Here is a 20506-nt window from a genome sequence, read left to right on the forward strand (position 1 = left end):
AGAGCTTCCTTTGCAGAAATTGTAAACTAAGGACATTTCTCTTTTCTTCATACTTTAAGTGATCTCATAACAACAGTAATTTGTTTTTAGCTCACTCAAACATGGACGAAACAGGTCAGGTAGGAGTGCAGTTTATTGTTATAAAAGTCAGTCCAGATGTTCTAACACATTTGTGAAGGCAATGCATTCGGTTTTTTGAAGAGGAGAGCACAGCGCACATATAATTTACCCTCCAGAACTTTAAGGGTTGAAAAAAAAGGAGACGGCCATCATGTTACAAGTGAGTTTTAAGGAGAAAAAAAAAAACATTAGGAAGGCAATAAATGTGCAGTCGCGTAAGTCACACAACTGTTTCACTTAGGAATTCCTTTAATGCCAGATTGAGCAGACCATAAACACATACGACAGGAGTTTAATATGTGCACAAGAAGGCCACTCCAACTGTGAGGTGTATGTATTAAGGAACTACCAGAAAAAAATACATCAAGATTCTTCAAGTATCCTCACATTTCAAGTATGTGAATTGTATGTTCTATACGTGAGTAGTATGTGAGTAGTATATTCTTTAATAGTTCAGTCACATGACTGGCATTTTGATATGTAAGTAATGATCATATCTGGGAACTCTCGGGGTTGGACACGGATTCTCCAGGTGAAGTGCTGGGACAGTTTCCTATTTCTCTGGGTAGAAGAACAGTGTTTGGTCACGCCCTCTTTCCCTCCTACTCCCTGCCCTCTTAAGGCTGCCTGCGTCTCGCCCCACCCCTGGGTGGGTGCGTGTCTAGCCCCACCTCTGGGTGGGTGTGTCTAGCCCCACCCCTGGGTGGGTGCGTGTCAGGCCCCACCCCTGGATGGGTGTGTGTCGGGGCCCCACCCATGGGTGGATGCGTGTCGGGCCCCACCCCTGGGTGTGTGTGTGTTGGGCCCCACCCCTGGGTGTGTGTGTTGGGCCCCACCCCTGGGTGTGTGTGTGTTGGGCCCCACCCCTGGGTGGGTGGGTGTGTCTAGCCCCAACCCAGAAGAGGAATAGCTCTGGGTAGCCTACCTGGGAAGCTCCAAAAGGTATGGTGATGATTTTTAAATACCTTTTTAAATTTTCTACTTTGATAAAATAAATATTAGCAGACTGTACTCTCTTCAGCTTTGGTTTTTATTCTTCCATTTATTACACTTAAGGGGTATTTCTGTGAGCTTGGCCCACAGCCTTGCCACTGTTTTACAGGGCGACTCCAACCAAAATTTGTACTTCAATGCTTAGGATACCCATGTGACCCCTTTAAATTTTCATGCGATCCCCCTTACAAATGCATGAAGGTATTCCCCATATCTCCTATATGTACTGGTTTTTTTTGTATCTTTCTCGCTGCCCCCCCAGCTCCCAAGCTTGCAATGTGAGCTTGTCATCTTGCCTTTATGGTAATTTTATACAAAGTTCCTGGCAGGGATGGTGGGCTTATGAGCTTCCAATATAAGGAACCGTAGTAATATTTTTTACTCCAAGCAATTTGGGGAAAAAGCTGTTTTTGAAGAGGGTCTTTTAAGATACAATTAAGTTTGTACACTGTTTTTGGTGCACTGTAATTTATATAATGACCTTATCTGAGATTTTTATATATTTATTTTGTTAGCGGTGGTAAAAAAAAGACTGTTTTTATGAAGACATTGCTCATATTATGCCCAACATTCTGCTTTTGTATTAAGATAAGATATATGATCATAAAGATTATTTTGACTATATAATAACATCAACATGAATAAAGTGTCTAAATCAGATTGACTTTACATTTCCGCTTATATTATACACATACCAAAGTGTCTGCATATATACAGGGAATAGACCCCTAAAAATAGAGAATGGATAATTAAATAATACAAGGATACGAGTGGCAGGCAAACAAAATGCAATCCATTCAGTCTTACTTTCAGTTATCTTATCAAATAATTCTGCTCAAGCAGTACTTGGAATCCAAGAGGCCATACAGTTCAGGTGCTGATAAGGGTCAAATAATTGCTACATTTACACGTCCTATAATCTTTTTAAGGGGTGCCATGCATCAATTATCGGTTATAGGTGAGAGACCTAAGTTACGTACCTGTAGCTGCACGTTAAATGAACTCAGATCCTCTGCTTTCTTCTCTAAAGACTGTACCCAAACTTTCCTCTTCTGTCTGCATCGTGAGGCAGCTGCTCGGTTACGTTCTAAAAATTTTCTTCGCTTTTCATCTGGGTCATCGCTTGCTGCTTTCCTCCGGCGCCCCCCTGTGCTTTGACTTTGTGGAGCGGGGGGAGCTGGTGAAGCCTGGAAAAAAAAAACAAGAACAAGACAGTTGGTGCCTCGCGGGTGAAGACCAGTTCACAACTTACTGTCTACAAACACTAAATGGACTAACTTTGAAATTTGTCAGACTACTTTAAGATAGTTTGACAGTTATTGTGAATCTTGTATAGAAGCCAAGGTCTGCTTTCTGTAATATTCCACAAACTGATGATTCCGTAACATAATGTCATGTTAGGGACATCTGTTTAGGTTCTCACGTCCACCAAAGGCCACGTTTGGAGGCGTTTCTGTTCATAGGGTTCTGATTACACAGAATGAGGTTTTCCTGAGATCCAGCAAACCTCACGTTACCTTCTAATGACATGCGTTAAATAATGTATGTGTGCACTAATAAGTAGTCGCACTGGAAACTATCAACTTCTATGATCAGCACTGATAGTAAGTAACGGCTAAACAAGCGTGCACATAGACATAGCGGACTGACGTCTATACAGGTGAAGCTCTCCGTGCATGCGCTCACAGGCTTTCCACATGAGTCCAGACAGTTCTTTCCTTCTTCAGGGGATCCATCAAACTTACTGTCAGTAAGGCAGCCATCTGTACTCACATTAAGATGTGATGGGAATCTAAACTAATTTGGGCTCTGTCTTGGGGTTGAGCATCCCCCAACAGAACATAAGTCAGTTATCCAAATCCCAATAATATTCTGGTTATTCCTGGTCACTCGCTGAAATCTCTTCACTAAAGGAGTCGGCAGAAGAGTTTGCCGGAGAGTTACCGTCCCATCGTACTGACTACACATTATGGAAGGGCCAATCCCAGTGAGCTTCTGCCCCAAGAATAACTTTGACAGCCCTGTATAAAGTATATTTAATCAGGGATGTTTCAGGAAAGTCACCTCACTGATGACTTTTGCATTACAAACCGGCCAGCTTAGCTGTTATTTCAGATACATTTGCCAGAGGCAGCTCTTTATAACGCAAGTACGTTTTTCAGTGTTTCTCTCCCGCAAACTCTCCTGCTAACTCACATTTAAGTGAATAGCACAAGCCACAACCCCCTTTTGACATCACTCCTCCAAGTGTGAATTCAAAATAGGTTCTCCCTCACCGGGGTTTCACTGGTGGATGTGGCCGGCTGCTGTAACGACTGCGGATGAGCTTCTTCTGGCTGAGCCCTCGCTGTTCCACTGGCCGCCTGTCCCTTCCCAGTATCACCATTTGTTACCTGAGGATGCTGCTGGGTCAAAGCAGCTTTAAGTCTCTAAAAAAAATACATATAAATAAATACAGATAAATGCATTTTAAAATAATAATAATTCAAGTACATTCACATAACAGATAATTAATTTCCACAATATTTAACGGCCAAACATACGTAATAAAGAACCCAAGAAGCAGATCTCTAATATTTGCTTTATAAACTGTATGTGTCAAGTTGAAGGTAATGCCAAACAGGCCATGCATTAACATCCTTTTATCAAATCTGCATATTAAACCTTGAGATGACTATTAAAAGTACAGACATATACCGGGGATACAGAATACGGGGTTAAGTATTTCTCTGTGACCTCTCTCTCATTATTTCTATTAGCTGACATGCAAGTTTTCTAAGTTAGTAAGGCACATTAATCTTTTAAATGGTCATTAAGCTCATGTTAGTTGTTGTACTTGCAAAACAGAAAGGTTTCAGTTCATATATTTCCAGTCTCCCTCCCCCAGGTTTGTCATACAACGCCAATTAGGGTGTCCAGGAACTTTTGTAAATCACCCAGTCTCCACAGAATCAGCATTGGCGTCCCAAAGGAGAACGCATTAAAGTGTATTACATCCGAGATCAGACAGACAAACAATTTGGCAACTCTGGATATAGTCCTATGGAGCATTCTGTGACCTGATGCAGTTATTTAGAAATCTATTCGGATCGTACAATACTATAATTATCTTGAAGGATGACTGCGGTGTGAAAACAGCAAGCTCACGCAAAGAAACAGCATTGATAATAACTCATTATCTCCTTGTGTGCCCAAAACACACAGCATATACCGTATGGCTTTTCCAACGTGAACGATACATAACACTGTCCACAGAGTTTACAAGAATTGATTAGATGCGTCGCAGGATGGAGGAATAAAAGAAGGCGATATACTTCTCTACCTTGACGTTCCAGTAACCTATTGGTTCTATATGGTTCTAGGCCAACTGCAAACACAATGAATAATCCCAGCGAGGTACACTCCTAATACCAATAACTGGCACCATATCTTGCGTCCAAAGCCATTCAATGGCAAATTAAGGAAGAAGGTATAACGCAGCTTTAAAGAAATCATATCATAAAAATCACCTCTAGCGAGTGTTTTTAACGGTGGTGCCTAAAGGGCAGATGACGTATTAAGTGGTGAAAATGAAGCAATCAACGGGAACCACGTTTAGTCGTCACAGCAACTGATCCATTTCTCCATTCTAGACCATAATTACTTGTTACGAACCCTTAGATGTTCAAAGTCATATAAAAGGATTCCTGTTAGTTATCATTAATATAACGATTAATTTTCTGTATTGCAACAGCCAACGATCTCTTCTTTTTGAGCCGTATATACAGGGTGTGATTCAGGGAGATGAGCACGTGGAGGGCATATAAAGTGCAACATACAATATACAACAGCCATAACTACACAACAAGGCTGGAACAGGCTACCTACGCACAATTTTACTGCAGTGTGATATGGCGCGGCCATGCGAGTGAGAGAAAAAGAAACTATTACAGGAAATTAATTTTATCTTATGTGATATTATGAAGCGTTTCAAATCTCACAGGTATACATTAACCCCTGCAGCATCCACATTGCAAGTACTCCTGCAACTCTGATAGATAAATGACATTCAGGAACGTCCTGATCCATTAAATATAAGCCTACATATAGTCTACAAAACTCCAGTGCATATACAATCCATATGCATGACAAGGATTTCCTTACCCAAATATTAAGGTGGACGCGTGCCGTCACTGCGTCATGTACTAATGACAAACCAAGGCTGTAAAACACCCTGAATAAATCACCATTAAGGGGGTGGTAAAAAATATATTCTGAAATGAAGTTACCTTTCCCATTAGTACAGTACAACATTTAATGGCTAAATCTTTAACCTTTCTTAAATTTCGCGCAGCTGGGTGAATATTGAAGAAAGTTTGGTGCTCATTGACGTCCTAACGGTTTATGGAGTTCAGTTATGCATGAGATTAATTGATTACGTGTTATGGAGAGACACCCGTTGCAGAAGAAATAGGTGTCAGCCATAACACGTCCTAATGCAAGAAATAAAAGAAAAGGGTAAGGCCAAAAAATATAAAGCATGAGGTGGCAAATATCGGCTAAAGTACACAATAAATGTGCTAATTCTAGAATAGCCCATTTATTTTTAAACATATTTGAGGGTATTGAAAAACAAAACAAAAATGGTTTTCATCTTTGATGGAAAGGAAAAATGTTTTGTGTCATTTAATGGTAAAAACAACCAAAATACCAAAAACAGTAAGCAACTGTTAACCTGGAATAGGTTGAAGTCTCACTTTTTTATATATATTATACTCACTGATTATTTAAGTGGTTAAAAGGTGCAGTTTTCATGCAATTTTCTCATTATATTTTTATACAGATTGCGGAGTGTTGTACGTTTTGCACCCTTGAAAACAGAACCCTAGCACATCTGTCAAAATTTGGTAGGAATATGCCGTTCCATCATCGGCTTACAGAAGCAAGGTAATATTCTCCAGGAACAACTTAGGAAAAAGTCAGATCCATATTTCATATCTGCCACAAAAGCTCATCAGAGTAATAACCCTCCTTCTCCTGGGTGTTATCCTACCATCTGCTGCTCTATTACTTATCTTTATTTTGCAACTAATTAACAGCATAATCGTCTAAATTCAGCAAGTTAATTATCATTATTGTGGTCTTTGCAGCATCATCAGTCCTCATGAAGTCTTGTCTCTCCTCCCCTAGAGAAAATATGAAAATGAAGGAGGTTGGGAAAGGGGTCTGTTTAGGAGGGGTGGGCTCATTAGGTGCTTGGTGATGAGCTTGGCATGCAGAGACGCAGGTCAGAAGAATTCTGCTGAACACAAGGTTCCATGCCGGGCTTAACCGAGTTAATGGAGCTTTCTGAACAGTTGCCAAGCTGGCCTCTGTCAGCTCTCAATTGAAGCCTCCCGCAGTAAACCTACCGGCATCATACTGTGTAGAAAGATCATTCACAGTTTGTCACAAAAGTCTATCCATGCTGGATCCCACAGGGTAGACTTCCATTTAATGTTCTCTTGATTGCCCCCCCCCCCTTCGGGTCTTTTAGTTAAAGTAGAGCATTCCCATATAAAGTGGAGTTGTGTGCATGACTAGAACCCTTATAATACGACCCAACCGTTCCAGAGAATTACTTTATATCATTATATATATATTTCTGCTGCACTCTTAAGAAAGATTAAGCACAAATTTCACAATTGGGACACTCCAAAAAAATTAAATTTTCTAAAACTATAATATAATAATATATAATTATTATCATATAATAAAAAATGTATTTACCTTAGGGAGAAGCTGCAGCTTCCCACACACTCAAAGGACCAAGGACCGAAATAAATGTGACCTCTTGTGCGCACAGGGGTCTTAATAGACCCCCAGGCCAGTGTTCACTGGGCAAGCACTGGAGTTGACAGTGTGTCATGTGTGTTAAGTCCAACACATCTCCTGCACAGAAAATAGCTGAGGGTTGGTCAGCATATGTAAACGGGGGATTCTACAAAATAACCCATGCATTTGCAAAGGGGGGGACCATATATATTTAAAGAGACCTCTCATATGCATTAAAGTGAATATAGTGGATGGAGAATCCCTTTAAATAACAGGAACTGGCAGTGTCAACATGTAGAAACCTGACTGTAATGGACATCCCGGCCACTTTCTCTGCCCACCGGGAAGAAAGAAGCACCCTGTAGCATCGAAATGTAAGCTATATGGACACAAATTATACCCTCCTGGAAAGTAACGGAAAACCTTTGCCTCTATAAATTAATGTCCAACCTTTGAAGAAAATATATGGAATTGTCAAGAATACTTCTTATTATTCCGTATAGACCAAATGTACTTTTGAATTGTTAAAACGTTGGTTTACAGTGAAATGAAACGTGACCACTGGAGTGTAATGGGTATTAAAAAACAGATGTAATGTTTTTCTTTACTTTTCAGAAGGGTATTAGTTTTGTTGTAGGACTACTTTATGTTTTTTGAAAAGCCCCCTTTATAGTAACCTGATTTGTGTGTGCATTCCCTCTACAAGTGCATTAAAGGGTGTAATTACCAGTTTTGCCTCCGACTGCACAGGCTGTGGGGATGAAGGCCCCGGGATCCCTGGGATTGTAGGCACTACGGTGACTGGTCTGACAATCTAGAAAGAAAATACAAGATAATATTGCTTAATAGTAATCCGTTTACACAGTATAAACAAACATCTTGTAAACTTGTAGTAAAATTTGTTTTAGTGGTTTCAGTTTAATGGATTGTAAGATCAGAAAAGCAGAGCATGTCCCTCCTCCTGTATCAGTGTGTCTTATTGTGTGATAAAGTTATTGTCAATTTTGTATACTGAAAACATTAATGTTTACCTTCCTGTATTGTAATAGCGCTATGGAATCTGCTGGCGCTCAATAAATAAAATTTAACGCAAGGTAATGAAGTCATTCCTCTTTCACTCTGCAAACGAAATACATTCAAATCTTATCTGAAAGCTCTGTTAGCCTCTACTAAGCATTTTGTTTCAGCACAAACAAAGCAGACATGTTTTGTAAATCAAATAAACAAGCCAAAAAGATTTTTATTTTTTTTTTTGTTTACACTGCTATGCTACTCTGCCCTTTACTTTATAGCGACGTATATCTCAATATATTTACATGTTTTTAAAAACAATAGCGCAGTTAAAAATGGTGTTTACCTGTGTCTGGAAAAGTCCAATTAATTATACGTATTTTGACTGGTCATATATTTATCTATATACATACATCACATATAATTTGTTATTTAAAACATGTTGTCGTCCAATCGAAATCAAATCATGCAATAATACATAAATTACATACATTTTCATGATTGGTGTGTCTGATGATTTTTTTTTTAAAACTCACTGTTAATGCATGATGACGGAAAGGGAAAATGAAAATGTGACACGGTGCCTGTCTACACATTAACATTACTAGGAGAATGGAAGAGTCACACACATACAAACTTACTGGGACTGAAGCAGGTATGTGTACATTGGAATTTGTGATTGAGGCAGGAATAGCAACAGGCATGGTTTGTCCATTAGGTAGATGTAACAATAGAGGAAAAGGAGCTGGAACTGGTCTGGGAATAGAAAAAGCAGGGATGCTAACCTTAAAAAACAGACCACAGACTTTTCACATTCAAAGCTCAGATTAAAGGGAGATGTACAGGCGTTCTCTTATCGCATACATAAAAAATGCAGCACCAAGGTGATTAGTGTAATTACTAAATCCACACACATTGGTATTTCAGATTCCAACACTTATTCAGAATTACCCACAGGCTTGACATTATATACATACATGCACACTTCCTTTGACACATTCCAGAGAATATATGCATTCACATATTTATAACTTTACACAATTAGGTTTATTCACTAAAGAGGGAATTTGCAGGAGGGTTTTTACTGTCCCATACAGCCTCACAATGAATGAATATTAAAGTACTTTGGAAGTGCTTTAATATGCACGATTCACCTGGGAGAAAGTAACGTACCTTTAGGAGAAGCTGAGACTCCAGAGCTTAATTTTTGTTGCATTAACACATTATCTAGTAAAAACAATGGAAATGCTTTCTGTGCATGAGTGTAGGGGGTTAGTCCTCCTGGAGCTATTTGCACAAGCCAGCACTGGAGCTGGTGGCGGTAAGTATAGCATATGTGTGCTATGATGTGCATAAGATGTGCATATGATGGCTTAAGTATCCCTTTAAGGTCCGCATGAGAGCATGAATGTCTATTTATAAGTGTGTGTGAGCATGGGTGTCTAGGTGTGTGAGCATGGGTGTGTAAGTGATGGGAAATGGAGTGTGTGTTTACAAAGATGGCACTCAAAAGCTGTTTGGGGCAAAGGTGGGACTGTGTTGCATGGTGAAGTTAGCAGGCCCAGGAGCAATTTTCACACTGGGCCCCTGTGGTTTATCGTTACGCCCCTGCAGGGCCAACTAAACGCTTCTTGCAGCAGAGGCTCACTGCAATGTACCTGCTTTAGTGAATAAACCCCTCTATTTCTAACTGGGTCTTTGAAGACCATGTAAATAACAATGCGGACATTACCAAACCAAGGTTTATGGATAATAGTACCCCAGTAGTACATTTTTCATACAGTCTTATTGTAGTGCCAGCTATTATCAGTTAACCTGATATAAAACATATATTGATCCAATATTCGTTAATGAACAATGCATCTCACACGAATGCCAAGTCTAGTAATGTGCTCATTATGTTTCAACGCGACCATATCTTTACCGAGGTTACAGATTAATAAATCTACCTCAATACAGTGTTTACTACTTTTTGTTTTATAATATGGACAGGCAGAGCACAGATCTCTATTACGTGTTCTCATGTGATAAAAAGATTTTGTACCGTGTTAGCCGTTGAGAAAACAGGAGAAAAGTATAGTTAAAATGAGAGTTTGATTGCGAGCTTTCGAGACCAAGTTGTTAGGTCCCTTCAGCAGTACTATAAAAAAAAGCCAAAAAGCACTCATCAACACAAAGAAGAAGAAATTACAGAGATTAAGGCTAATTTCGGGATTTTCAACAGAACCTCCCGAACCAACTGGACAAAGCTGTGTGATTAACCTCTCCACTTACACTCCAAACAGACATGAACTGTCGAATGCCTGAGGAAGGGACCTAACAACTTGGTCTCGAAAGCTCGCAATCAAACTCTCAGTTAGCCAATAAATGGTATCACTTTAACTATACTTTTCTCCTGTGTTCTCATGTGGACATTAATATTGAAGTGAGCAGGTGTATATTGTAACAAACCGGCTCTATGTACCGAAAAGGCATGCAGAGACTACACATTACCTGCAAATTGTTTAAAGGGAAAGGGGGGCATATGAAACCTACTCTAATATTATATTATGGCCTGATTACATGTAATTCTTTCAGTGCCGATTTAATTTGGTACTGTAATTGGAGAATCAACCTGTGATTTCTTTTCCAAGTTGATCCACAATACCTAGGTAAGTTAGGAGCCGCAACAGACAGCAAGTGAGAAATTTAAACAAAGGATGTCACCAAGAAGAAGAAAAGTTTAAGATGTTCCACCTACAATGTTTTGCAGATTTAAATGTAATACATGGCGCTGAAATATATCCTTAAAACCAGACACATATATCATATATGTAAACATGAAAAAAAATATTAGGCTCGTTTTAACCTAAATCAGAACTGTCTAAAAAAACAGGTACCAAATCACTCTAAATATTTACTTACACTATCGGTCTGTTAGAAGACGGAGCTTGGGTGATGACAGTGCTGGACGTTGGTGAAGGTATAGCTGGTTGAATAATGACACTTGAATCTGAGTTTGTAAGCAGCACGTTAGGAACCTGAAGCGATGCAGGTCGAACTATGGTAGATGTGGGCTGTGCGGCCGGCAATACCACTTCCTAAATATATGAAATAATATGTTTAGGGTATACAAATGTATGCATGGAACACTAAATAGAAATATATTCCTTATATCAAATATATGGATATAAATTTAGATAGCATGTTCTGGATTTCCACCACATTACACATTATATACCCTACAGACACAATTCTCCATGCACATAACCAATATAAACACCAACTGCACTCGAGATACAGATCACAAAAAATGTTACTCCAATTATACGCAAATCCAACATTTTCAAATAGATGTTTATCAGCAAAACAATAAGTGGGCAATCTGTAGCTTTGCACTTGCAGCTAGAAACCAGTGTAACCGTTATTAAAACAGTAACATATATAATAATGCAGCAGCCTTATATACGCTGGAAAAACTGACCTTTTCGTCACTTGTGGTAGACTCGGGATGAGGTAATGGGCTGTCTTGATGAGTTGTTTCTACTATGGCTGGTTCTTCAATTTTGCTTCTTATAACAGGTGTCGCGAGCGGGGACAAATCTAGGGGCATCTAGAAAAAGTATTTTTTTTTTTTAAAATAAAATGCAGACAATCTAATCTTCACAGTGAGCTCCAGACATTTATCCAAACAGTGAGATTACAAAAGCTTTAGCTTGGTTTACCAGCTGTGACAGATGCAATCATATTGCCCCACATTACAACTTCAGTGAAATGAATAAAAATATCCCCAGGTGTAGATTTCCCAAAAGCCATAAACATCGAGAGGCTCTAGAACAAAGTGTAAGGTGTAGCTCATACGTTAAGGTTAATGAGTATTTTAACCCTGCTTGTGAGACTTGTCCGAATTATGGAATAATAGGGGACAGTATTCTACCGAATTTAGGAGCACTCAATGTATACTTAAAGGCAATCTATTTTGGAAGAAAGGTTTGAAACTTTGGTGTGATGAGTTTAACGCAACAGCAACTCAAAGTCCTCTTCCTACTAATAGGAGCCACCTCTATCAGCTTTAGACCTTGTTATAACATTGTTGCCCTCAACAGCCATTTCCATTTTGTCCAGTTTACTAACCGTTTGGACAAAGGAAGAGGCTTGGTTGGCTCTTTCGTATAGGCCATATGGCTATAGTGTGTTCCATCATGGTTCACCATACAACCTAATGACTGCAGCAGGACACAGGAGATCCAAGCATTCTAAATATCTTGGACCTCAGGACTCATGCACTGAGATACCCTGCAGGGGGTTGCCCAGCATAGCCTTACACCGTATTCCTTTAGCATGCAGCTCTCTGCTGGAGCGATGCCTCACGCTACACATTAATAGTGTGTACCCAGCAGACGGCCACACACCTGTGATTATCCAGTCTGTTACTAAAGACAGATTATATCGGACAACATATGCACTCCGTCTCATCTCTCAGAATTATAAGCCATTTATAAGAGAAGTAGAAAAGGATACATGATGGTAAAAGTACATTCTACGTACAAGAGAAAGGCACTGTAAATATGTAAATTATATTATATTATATATTAAATAAAAATGCTAACAACATTTTGGTCTGTTTTTCAGGTGACATTTTTAGGAGCATGCAACAGTATCTCTGCCCACTCATATACCTTCTTAATGTCATCATCAGAAGCTTTCTTAAAGTCATTTTCAAAAGGACTCGCAAGCTCGTTAAACAGGCCTACTTCTTCACAGTTCTTTAGAAATCGAGTTGGCGTTGGAGTCTGATCTGAAAATTTGAGAGAATTCAAATTGGAACAAAAACAGAAACACATGCAAATCCGCAAGATTTACATCCCATGCAAGCTGGACGGGCTTTCTGTCATCCTAGCACTCTTCAATTAGTTATTGAAAGAGATATCTAGGTAAGCAAACCACCTAGCAGCTATTCTAAAGGACAATGTTGTAACACGTACAGATTTCTTAATCATACATCGTATTATATTCATGCAACCAAAAGGATTTGGTCTATAATCGTGTGTGTGTGTGTGTGTGTATATATATATATATATATATATATATATATATATATATATATATATATATATATATATATATATATATATATACACAAGCAGTACAGTAATTTAGATACACCTTTGCCGCTGGTTCCAGTCCAAAACACATTCTTCTTCAGACTTCCATATCTCATCTTAAAAAGACTTAATGTCATAATGCTCCATACAAGTATACTAACCTGCAACTATTACACTGTCATTCCGAGCCGGCCCAAACTTAAGTGTCATCTCATGTTTATGTTTATGTACAGCCAAATGATCTTCATTGGTAAATCGCTGAAAGAAAAAGAAAAAAAAAAAGTATTTAACAGCAACTACCTCAACATTTTTTTTGGATATTTACAAAACATTAAGGTCAAGACCTAGAGATGTTTCAGCAAGCTAAAGAGGACCAGTAACAATATTGAACGTGGTTGTCCATCTAGCAGCGAGTGAGTATAGGGGTCTGCCAGTTTGAAAAACAGTTATGTTTATTTATGTTCCATCACTAAATAAGACCCCACTTCTGTAAGATGTGCCTGTCTTTCCATTAAAAAAAAGGTTGCATGAGTTGGGGGTGTATGGTTTCAGTTTAATGAAAGTCAGGTGGGGTTAATGAATATACTTATTACAGCGCAAGGTTTGAAAAGTGGTCTCATTAACATAGCAACCAATGAAATAATCCTGCAGATCGTTCCAAACTTTGCATAAAAATCACTTTTTAAACCTTTTTAACCAGCACAGGTATTTTGTATATTTGGGTAAACTAGTAATATTACCTGGCCACATCCAGGGGCAGTGCATACAAATGGTTTGTCATCACTCATATTCCACTGGTCCTTGTGTTTACCTGAAAGCACAAGAAACATAAAATAGTACATATGTTTTAAAATAATATAAATATTTTAAAGCAGTGCAGTTATCTTCAAATGTTAACAAAACTACTAGTAAATTCATTTATTCAAACTACCTATAGCTGATACTTTTTGTCTGTCAATCGGGGAAGCTGATTGAAGCCCAGTAGTTTAATAAGGCAAGACCATCTTTAAGTAAAGACAAAGATGGCAGCTATCTAGGGCTTAAGCACTTTATAGGGGTGATTTTGTTTTACCAAGGAGGTTAGAAGAAAGGGCAAGTGTGTTGGGATATTAAGATAGTATAAGAGAAATGGGATCCCAGAAGAAGTGGGGTACACTGTGGACAACTGCAAGAAGAAACTTGTCCGAGCACCAACCGATGTGTGGTATAAGGCAGCATGACCCACGTGTCCTATCTACAGTGGACACAATTACTATCATACCCCTAATATGATGAGGAGCAAAGAAAGGAGGTATGTTCTTAAACTTTTATGAAGTATCCCCAAAAAGCTAGACATAAGCCATTACTTTAGTAGGATCTATTATTTAATGGGGCTGTCAAGTACTACCTGGAGAACATAAAACATTCACTATTATCTTCTATTGTTTGACCTGCATAATCTGATTTATTCCTTTTTATTATTATTATTATTATTAGGGAAAGGATATGTTGCCAGGCAACTGCAAAACATTTGAAGCAACTGCTCAAAACCGAACGTAAGTTTGCAAAGGAAAGCGGAAAAAAGAAGGAACGAGGGGCTTTGCAGTAAAAAGGAACACTACACAAGTAGTGACAAGAAGTAATCACAACTAATACACACAATGGACAGCGGAGCAACATAATTAGTCTCATCTATCTGTACTTGATAAGCAAGCGGAGTTATCTAATATCAGATGATCCTCACAATTGTGTCTGCCAAGTATCAGAATGCATCTAGGTGAGTGCACTCAGTTTATAAAGGTCAAATGGATCCTCGCCAGAAAAACTGTTTTCTTCTTATGTTGTCATAATCCAGATTTTCAAACCCCACCAGGCGTCAAACTACCTCCAAAGCCTTTTTGTCATGTTCATAAAGAGGTGTACGTATATATGAAAGCATGGTGCTCATTGTGGCTTATATGCAAACAGTGTTATTATAAACACCATTCCAAGTACTGTTGACTGCCCAAGCCATACCCAGAAATAATTATTGGACCATCTAAAATTTTGTTCCATCACAAAAGGACGGAGTTACAAAAAAAGCAAGCCCTGATACTACTAAATAAACATTTACACTTAGAAATGCATCTCATTCATTTCCAATGGCAACTATTCCTGACTTCAGTCTGGCAGCATCACCGGTTCTTCTGCATTTGCGCATTTTCATGTACAACTAGGGGTAGAGGATCGAGATACGGCACAACCCCACCGGGACATGCTGAACAGACTAGCACTCCAGATTGACACCTTCAGCTTTCACAAACAGCTTTACAAAGTGTTTACTTTACAACACGCAGGGTCTTTAATATCGAACTAAAAGGAATGTTCTTCGTTGGTGGACCACACTAAACTAACCTGACCATACAATGCATCACAAAGATGAGACCAAGGAGCGATCAAGGTCTTTCCACTGTATATTACATTCCATTAACGTTCACCTGAGTTACCGGTCACTTATGTTTGGACACTGTGTGCTCTATTCAGGGACAGTTACAGTAGAGTTGTGGTTTCCTTTACTAAACATCATGAAGGTTCAAATCCAGGGAGCTTCTCATGCAGGTAGAGCTTGGCTGGTCCTGTATAACGCACGATGTCTCCCCATCTATTGAATTTTGCACTTTGTAGGGTCAGCTCAGCCCATCATACCGGAGACACCTGCCATTGTTGACTCTTAATGAAGTATAGCAAAGTGAGGGAGTTGAAACCACAACTCTGCTGACAATTCTTCCTCTAGTGAATACATCCCTATTTACCTTTCAGCAAAGAAAACTGGTTGAGTAGTAGTGTGCCTCAGATATTTTAATGGTGAGATCAAGGCAGAATACAAGTAGACTGATAAATAAACCGGTCGATGTGTATATCAGTGATTTAACTTCCTATTCTCACAATTTGCATGGTTAGTTCCCCAAAAGTATATTACTACTCACTTTCAGTGAAAGCTGTTTGACTGAGTGAGGAATTGGAAGAAAGTGGGGTGTATCAGGGCAGTGCAGCAGTGATGTAGATTCTGCCACACGGTCCATTGAACGTTCTCACGTTAAAGTAAAATGGTTCTTAACTTTTTAAATCAAATGTCTCCCGGAGAATTACGCTGATTGAAGAACAAAAAGCACAAACCATAAATAGTTTTAATAAAGTCATTTAATGATGCCGAAAGCTGTACAGGTGATGGATACAGTTAAAAAAAAACAACACTTTTATACTCTTTATTGTCTTGTTGGGTAATAGAGTCATGTTAACAATTTGTAGATGTAGAATCTGGCCCCTCTCATACCACCCTCCTTTTAGTCGATCATACTAAAGGATATATATAATGCTGCAATATATTAGCCCATCAGTCCTAGTGCAGTTCACATGATGGCCAGTCCATTTTGGTACTTTTGGACCACATTAACTAACCTGCACCAGACCTACTTGTGAAGGCATCTGAGCAGTCTCTCGGTACTTTATTATAACTTTAACATGCATTCCTGAACCTGTTAACAAATAAAGGCACTCACCTTTAGAAGACGTGGCAGCTTCAGGGCTGCAGTAGAACATCTTCTGCATGGTCTTGTTTGTGTGCCACTAATTGGTTGCTTGAAGCAGCCAATCAATGGTAAGAAAGCACTCCCACTAAAGTCAAAGAAATTTTGGCAAGTAAGCCACGTGTCAGGAGAAGCGTTTGGCTGCATACATCTCCTGCACTGTAAACAGAAGGCGAGAGGGAGGTCGATGAAAGAGGCAAATGCATCCAGGGGATTTTGCAGAGCCCCCACATGTACTTGCAAGGGCAACAGTATATTTAAAAGGAACTTCTCAGCTATCATATGCATTAATGTGCCTACAATGGCTGGAGAGTTCCTTTAACAACGGATAATACATGCTAATTACAATCACAGAGATACTGATACTGTTTTGTACTGAATCTTTTCCTAAACGTTTCATGCAATTTTAACTGCAGCTTCCATGCAACAATCATATAAGATTATTTTTACCTTATGATTTATGTTATGTATTTCAGCAAACAGTGTCAAAGCTTTCTTGCAACTTCTTAAACACAGAACACAACATATCCATTGCTCTTGGCCTGCTCGGTGATGGGGATTAGAGTGGGAAATAACGGATGCGCTCCCTTAGGTATCTGTATTCCCAGGCTTGCACAAATGTCCGACACCTGGCTGCATTTTTTTCTGTACTTTACACTAGGCAAAGGATATACCGAGGTTCATTTCTTCACACAAAAGCTCTCGCACAAAGAAAACACTCCTTGTTCGCCCTCTTGAACTCGGCGAATAAACTCATGGTAACCAACAGATCACATACAAGTTTATAGCTTAGAGGAAAACATAAGCAGGTCTTTGCTTCTAATCACCTTTATTACCATGATATTTAGATCTCTAATGATCCATGTAAAACATTATGAGAACTTGACATCAACATTAAAAAAACGTATATTATATCTATGTGTCTATGGTTAAACATAGAATTTGGCAAGACCCACTCAGTCCATCCTTAGATTTAGGATAGCTTTATACCTTTTCCATGTATGTTTAAACCCCCTCACGGCATTAGCCTCTACCAGTTCTGATGGACGGCCGTTCCATTTATCTACCGTCCCCCCTTTGTAAAGAAAGAAATATATATCTGGTTATCCACATACCGTACTTAAATAAACAATTTCCACAAATTTGAGGAAATCAATTTGCTTTGCATTTTGATTTGAATAATGGAGATAAGAAACAAAAACCCACAGAGAATGGTGATACACCAGTCACATATTAAACGCAAGCTCCAACTTGAAAATAAAAGTTCCTTCTGGAACGGAGGACAATACATGCATGTATAAAGTTGCGTTGATGTTTAAATGGAGTTATATGACCCCCCCCCCTTATAGGCCAGTTCTTAAAGATACTAACTAGCAATACACATTACAGTACAAGATGCTTCCTCTATGCCCACTTCCATGGCCTTCTTCACTGCTGATGACCTCAAATGATCACAGGACTAGGCAAAAAGCTAAGTGCGTACCAAGCCAATAATCAGTCAACAGCACGGTGCTTCTGCACACATATTTGATTGTGTGCTCAAGCATCTAAGAAAGCTCTGCTTTAGTTCAGGAACCATAACATTACTTCCTTATATCTCAGCTCTTAGTAACCTCCACTAACAGGCTTAACGATGCCTCCGAATCCAACTCTGTTCACGCTGGGCTGTCCTGACACGGTGGCCGCTCCCCGGGGAGCTGCAAGAGGATCACTGAATCACGTGGCCTTCTACATACATGACAAATGCCCAGTTCTTCTAAAAATGCAAATGTTTCTTGTTCTAGAAGCAAAACTGACTACATAAAGGATGGGCTGCAGAATAATTTGTCTAACGCGATTATTGCATGGTTCAACTGGAATAATATTGACGCATGTATTGTTTACATCAGACAACTGCAAGTGTTTACCAAACACGTAGAACAGATAAGCGACTGTGTACAAATCTTATAATACGGGAGCGTTTTTGTACAATGCCACCAGATGTAACCATAATGTATCGGAGCCGCTGTGTAATGAGAATTAAGACTCATAGAACATCTTTGTTGTGTGAAAAAAAAATAATTTTAGTAATTTTAGCTAAAATCAGATTTGCTCATGAACGGGAAAAAATCTGCTACCTATGTTATATTTCGCATTGTCCTGTGAGTGGTACATGCGTCACATGTATAGAGACAAAAAGAAAAAGGGAACTGCTTGTAACCTATTAATAGGGGAGACAGGTGAGTGGGTATTGGGGTAAATTGTAGAGTATTTAGGTATTTGGCTCAGGATCACACAAACATTGGTTTAAAACCAATTGGTTTTCAACCCAAACGCCATATCTACGTGATACTCTTCGGGATCATTAACTATACAGTGAGCTGTCGACAGGTTCCTCATCTTGTCACGTTAACCAAGCATTAAATAGGACCCCACAACTGGGGTCTGCTAAGCCAAACCTAATACTGCAACCCAACCATATCTAGGGTCAAACTATACGCCACATCTGACACACAAGAAGACAGTATTGAAATTGTCACCATGTGTGCTTTGGTGATGACAGCTGCTATAATTTTAGACTTAAGCCTGAATTAGATGCCTACATACCTGTTGTTACGATGAAGGGGACCCATGGCAATGTCACACGTGGGTGACATATTCTGCAGTGACCATACATGACCTACTAAGGTCTATAGCAATAAAATGGGACAGCTGTGGTTTGGTCCAGGGGTCTCAATGAAGAAGCAGGATGCTGCTACCTTGGTAACCGGACATCATGGCAGCTAGAAGGGAACCTGCAGAAGCACTCATATGTTTGGTAAGATATTCCTTCGCTCCTACCTGACATATATCTGGGGGCTACTGCTCCTGAGGGTCCTTCAGCCCATGAGAAGCTCCGGCCTCATACACTCATACAAACGTTACAGGGATCCGTCGGGCGGCGGCGCCATATTACTGGGCACCGGCTGACAGAGCCTCTACTGGTAAGGGATGCCACCTCATCGTGCCTCCTACACCCTTCCGAGGCTCCGTTATCTCGCGACAAGAGATGGCTATGCGGCTCTGGATTCGTTCTGCCTCACTGTTTACAAACTTACCCCCAGAAGGGCTGAACCTCGCTCAAGGCCAAATCCCACAGCTCCTGTTATGTATCGCGATACCTGACTTGACAGTTGGGCGGGGGCTCTGCTGGTGGCTACTGGTGCTGAGGGCTGGGTATGGAGCGTCTTGGATCAGGGTGACGTCATTCCAATAAGAACTGGTAAGATGGCGCGGTGCCCGAAGTTGTGATGGCCGCGCTGGCGCTAAGAGGGCGGACCCAATGATGCTGTTTGACGCGAGAACGGAACGACGTGGACATCTGTGCGGTTTCGTTCCGTTTGCGGTATGGATGGGTCAGCTGGTTGCTTCTGCTAATATATCATAGAAATCGAGGCTGTGCTCTTATAACTCCTCATATATCCGCTAGGCAGACAAGCCGTTTAAGCTCGTTTTGGGTGGGAATGTTTGTTTTTTCCGATCCCCCGTGCATTCTGGCAAACAATCCCACTCTCCTTTGCTGACGATGGCTTCTCTGCCAGTCTGGTAGGCTACCTTGTGGCTGCCACGGATGGGCCATCACTGCTGAAATCAGAATGTGGTGCTGGGAGTGACTGCTTGCACAGCCATGCAATGCCACAGAGGCACCAGACATTTAAAGAGGACTTTAACATGTAATGAACCCATTACTGAATCCACCAGTGACAGTGATCTGTTACAGAGACTATTGCTCAGATTTCTTGCCAGCTCTGACATTCCCCGAAGGCACAGCCAGGGCACTGCATGCAAATGATTATTTATTTCTATTAATCCTCGTGCAGAGTCTTGAAAAGAGTGTCAGGATTCCAGCAAGAGACCCGAGAACTCTTTGAAGAGTGATTTGGGTTTCTGTTTTTTTTCTTGCTTTATTTTTAATGTCAGGATTCCAGCATATGATCCGTG

General features: G+C 39.9%; 1 protein-coding gene across 2 annotated transcripts in view; it reads right to left on the minus strand.

Annotated features, from left to right (window-relative positions):
* The window catches only part of ATF2 (activating transcription factor 2), a 30834-nt gene extending 11086 nt beyond the window's left edge, over positions 1-19748 (minus strand). The window contains exons 1-11 of one of the 2 annotated variants that reach the window (XM_053471547.1): positions 19624-19748; positions 16520-16705; positions 13742-13812; positions 13163-13259; positions 12576-12694; positions 11381-11509; positions 10822-10997; positions 8559-8673; positions 7634-7720; positions 3390-3542; positions 2094-2300 (exon numbers count right to left, since the gene is read on the minus strand). In XM_053471547.1, the coding sequence (XP_053327522.1) occupies positions 2094-2300; positions 3390-3542; positions 7634-7720; positions 8559-8673; positions 10822-10997; positions 11381-11509; positions 12576-12694; positions 13163-13259; positions 13742-13812; positions 16520-16568 (1203 nt within the window). In that variant the 5' untranslated portion in view covers positions 16569-16705; positions 19624-19748. Of the gene's footprint in view, positions 1-2093; positions 2301-3389; positions 3543-7633; positions 7721-8558; positions 8674-10821; positions 10998-11380; positions 11510-12575; positions 12695-13162; positions 13260-13741; positions 13813-16519; positions 16706-19366; positions 19571-19623 lie in introns of those variants that run through there. The other variant, XM_053471546.1, reaches the window with a different exon arrangement.
* Positions 19749-20506: the final 758 nt, after the last annotated feature.

Source organism: Spea bombifrons, chromosome 7 (genome assembly GCF_027358695.1).
Source record: "Spea bombifrons isolate aSpeBom1 chromosome 7, aSpeBom1.2.pri, whole genome shotgun sequence".
NCBI lineage: Eukaryota > Metazoa > Chordata > Amphibia > Anura > Pelobatidae > Spea > Spea bombifrons.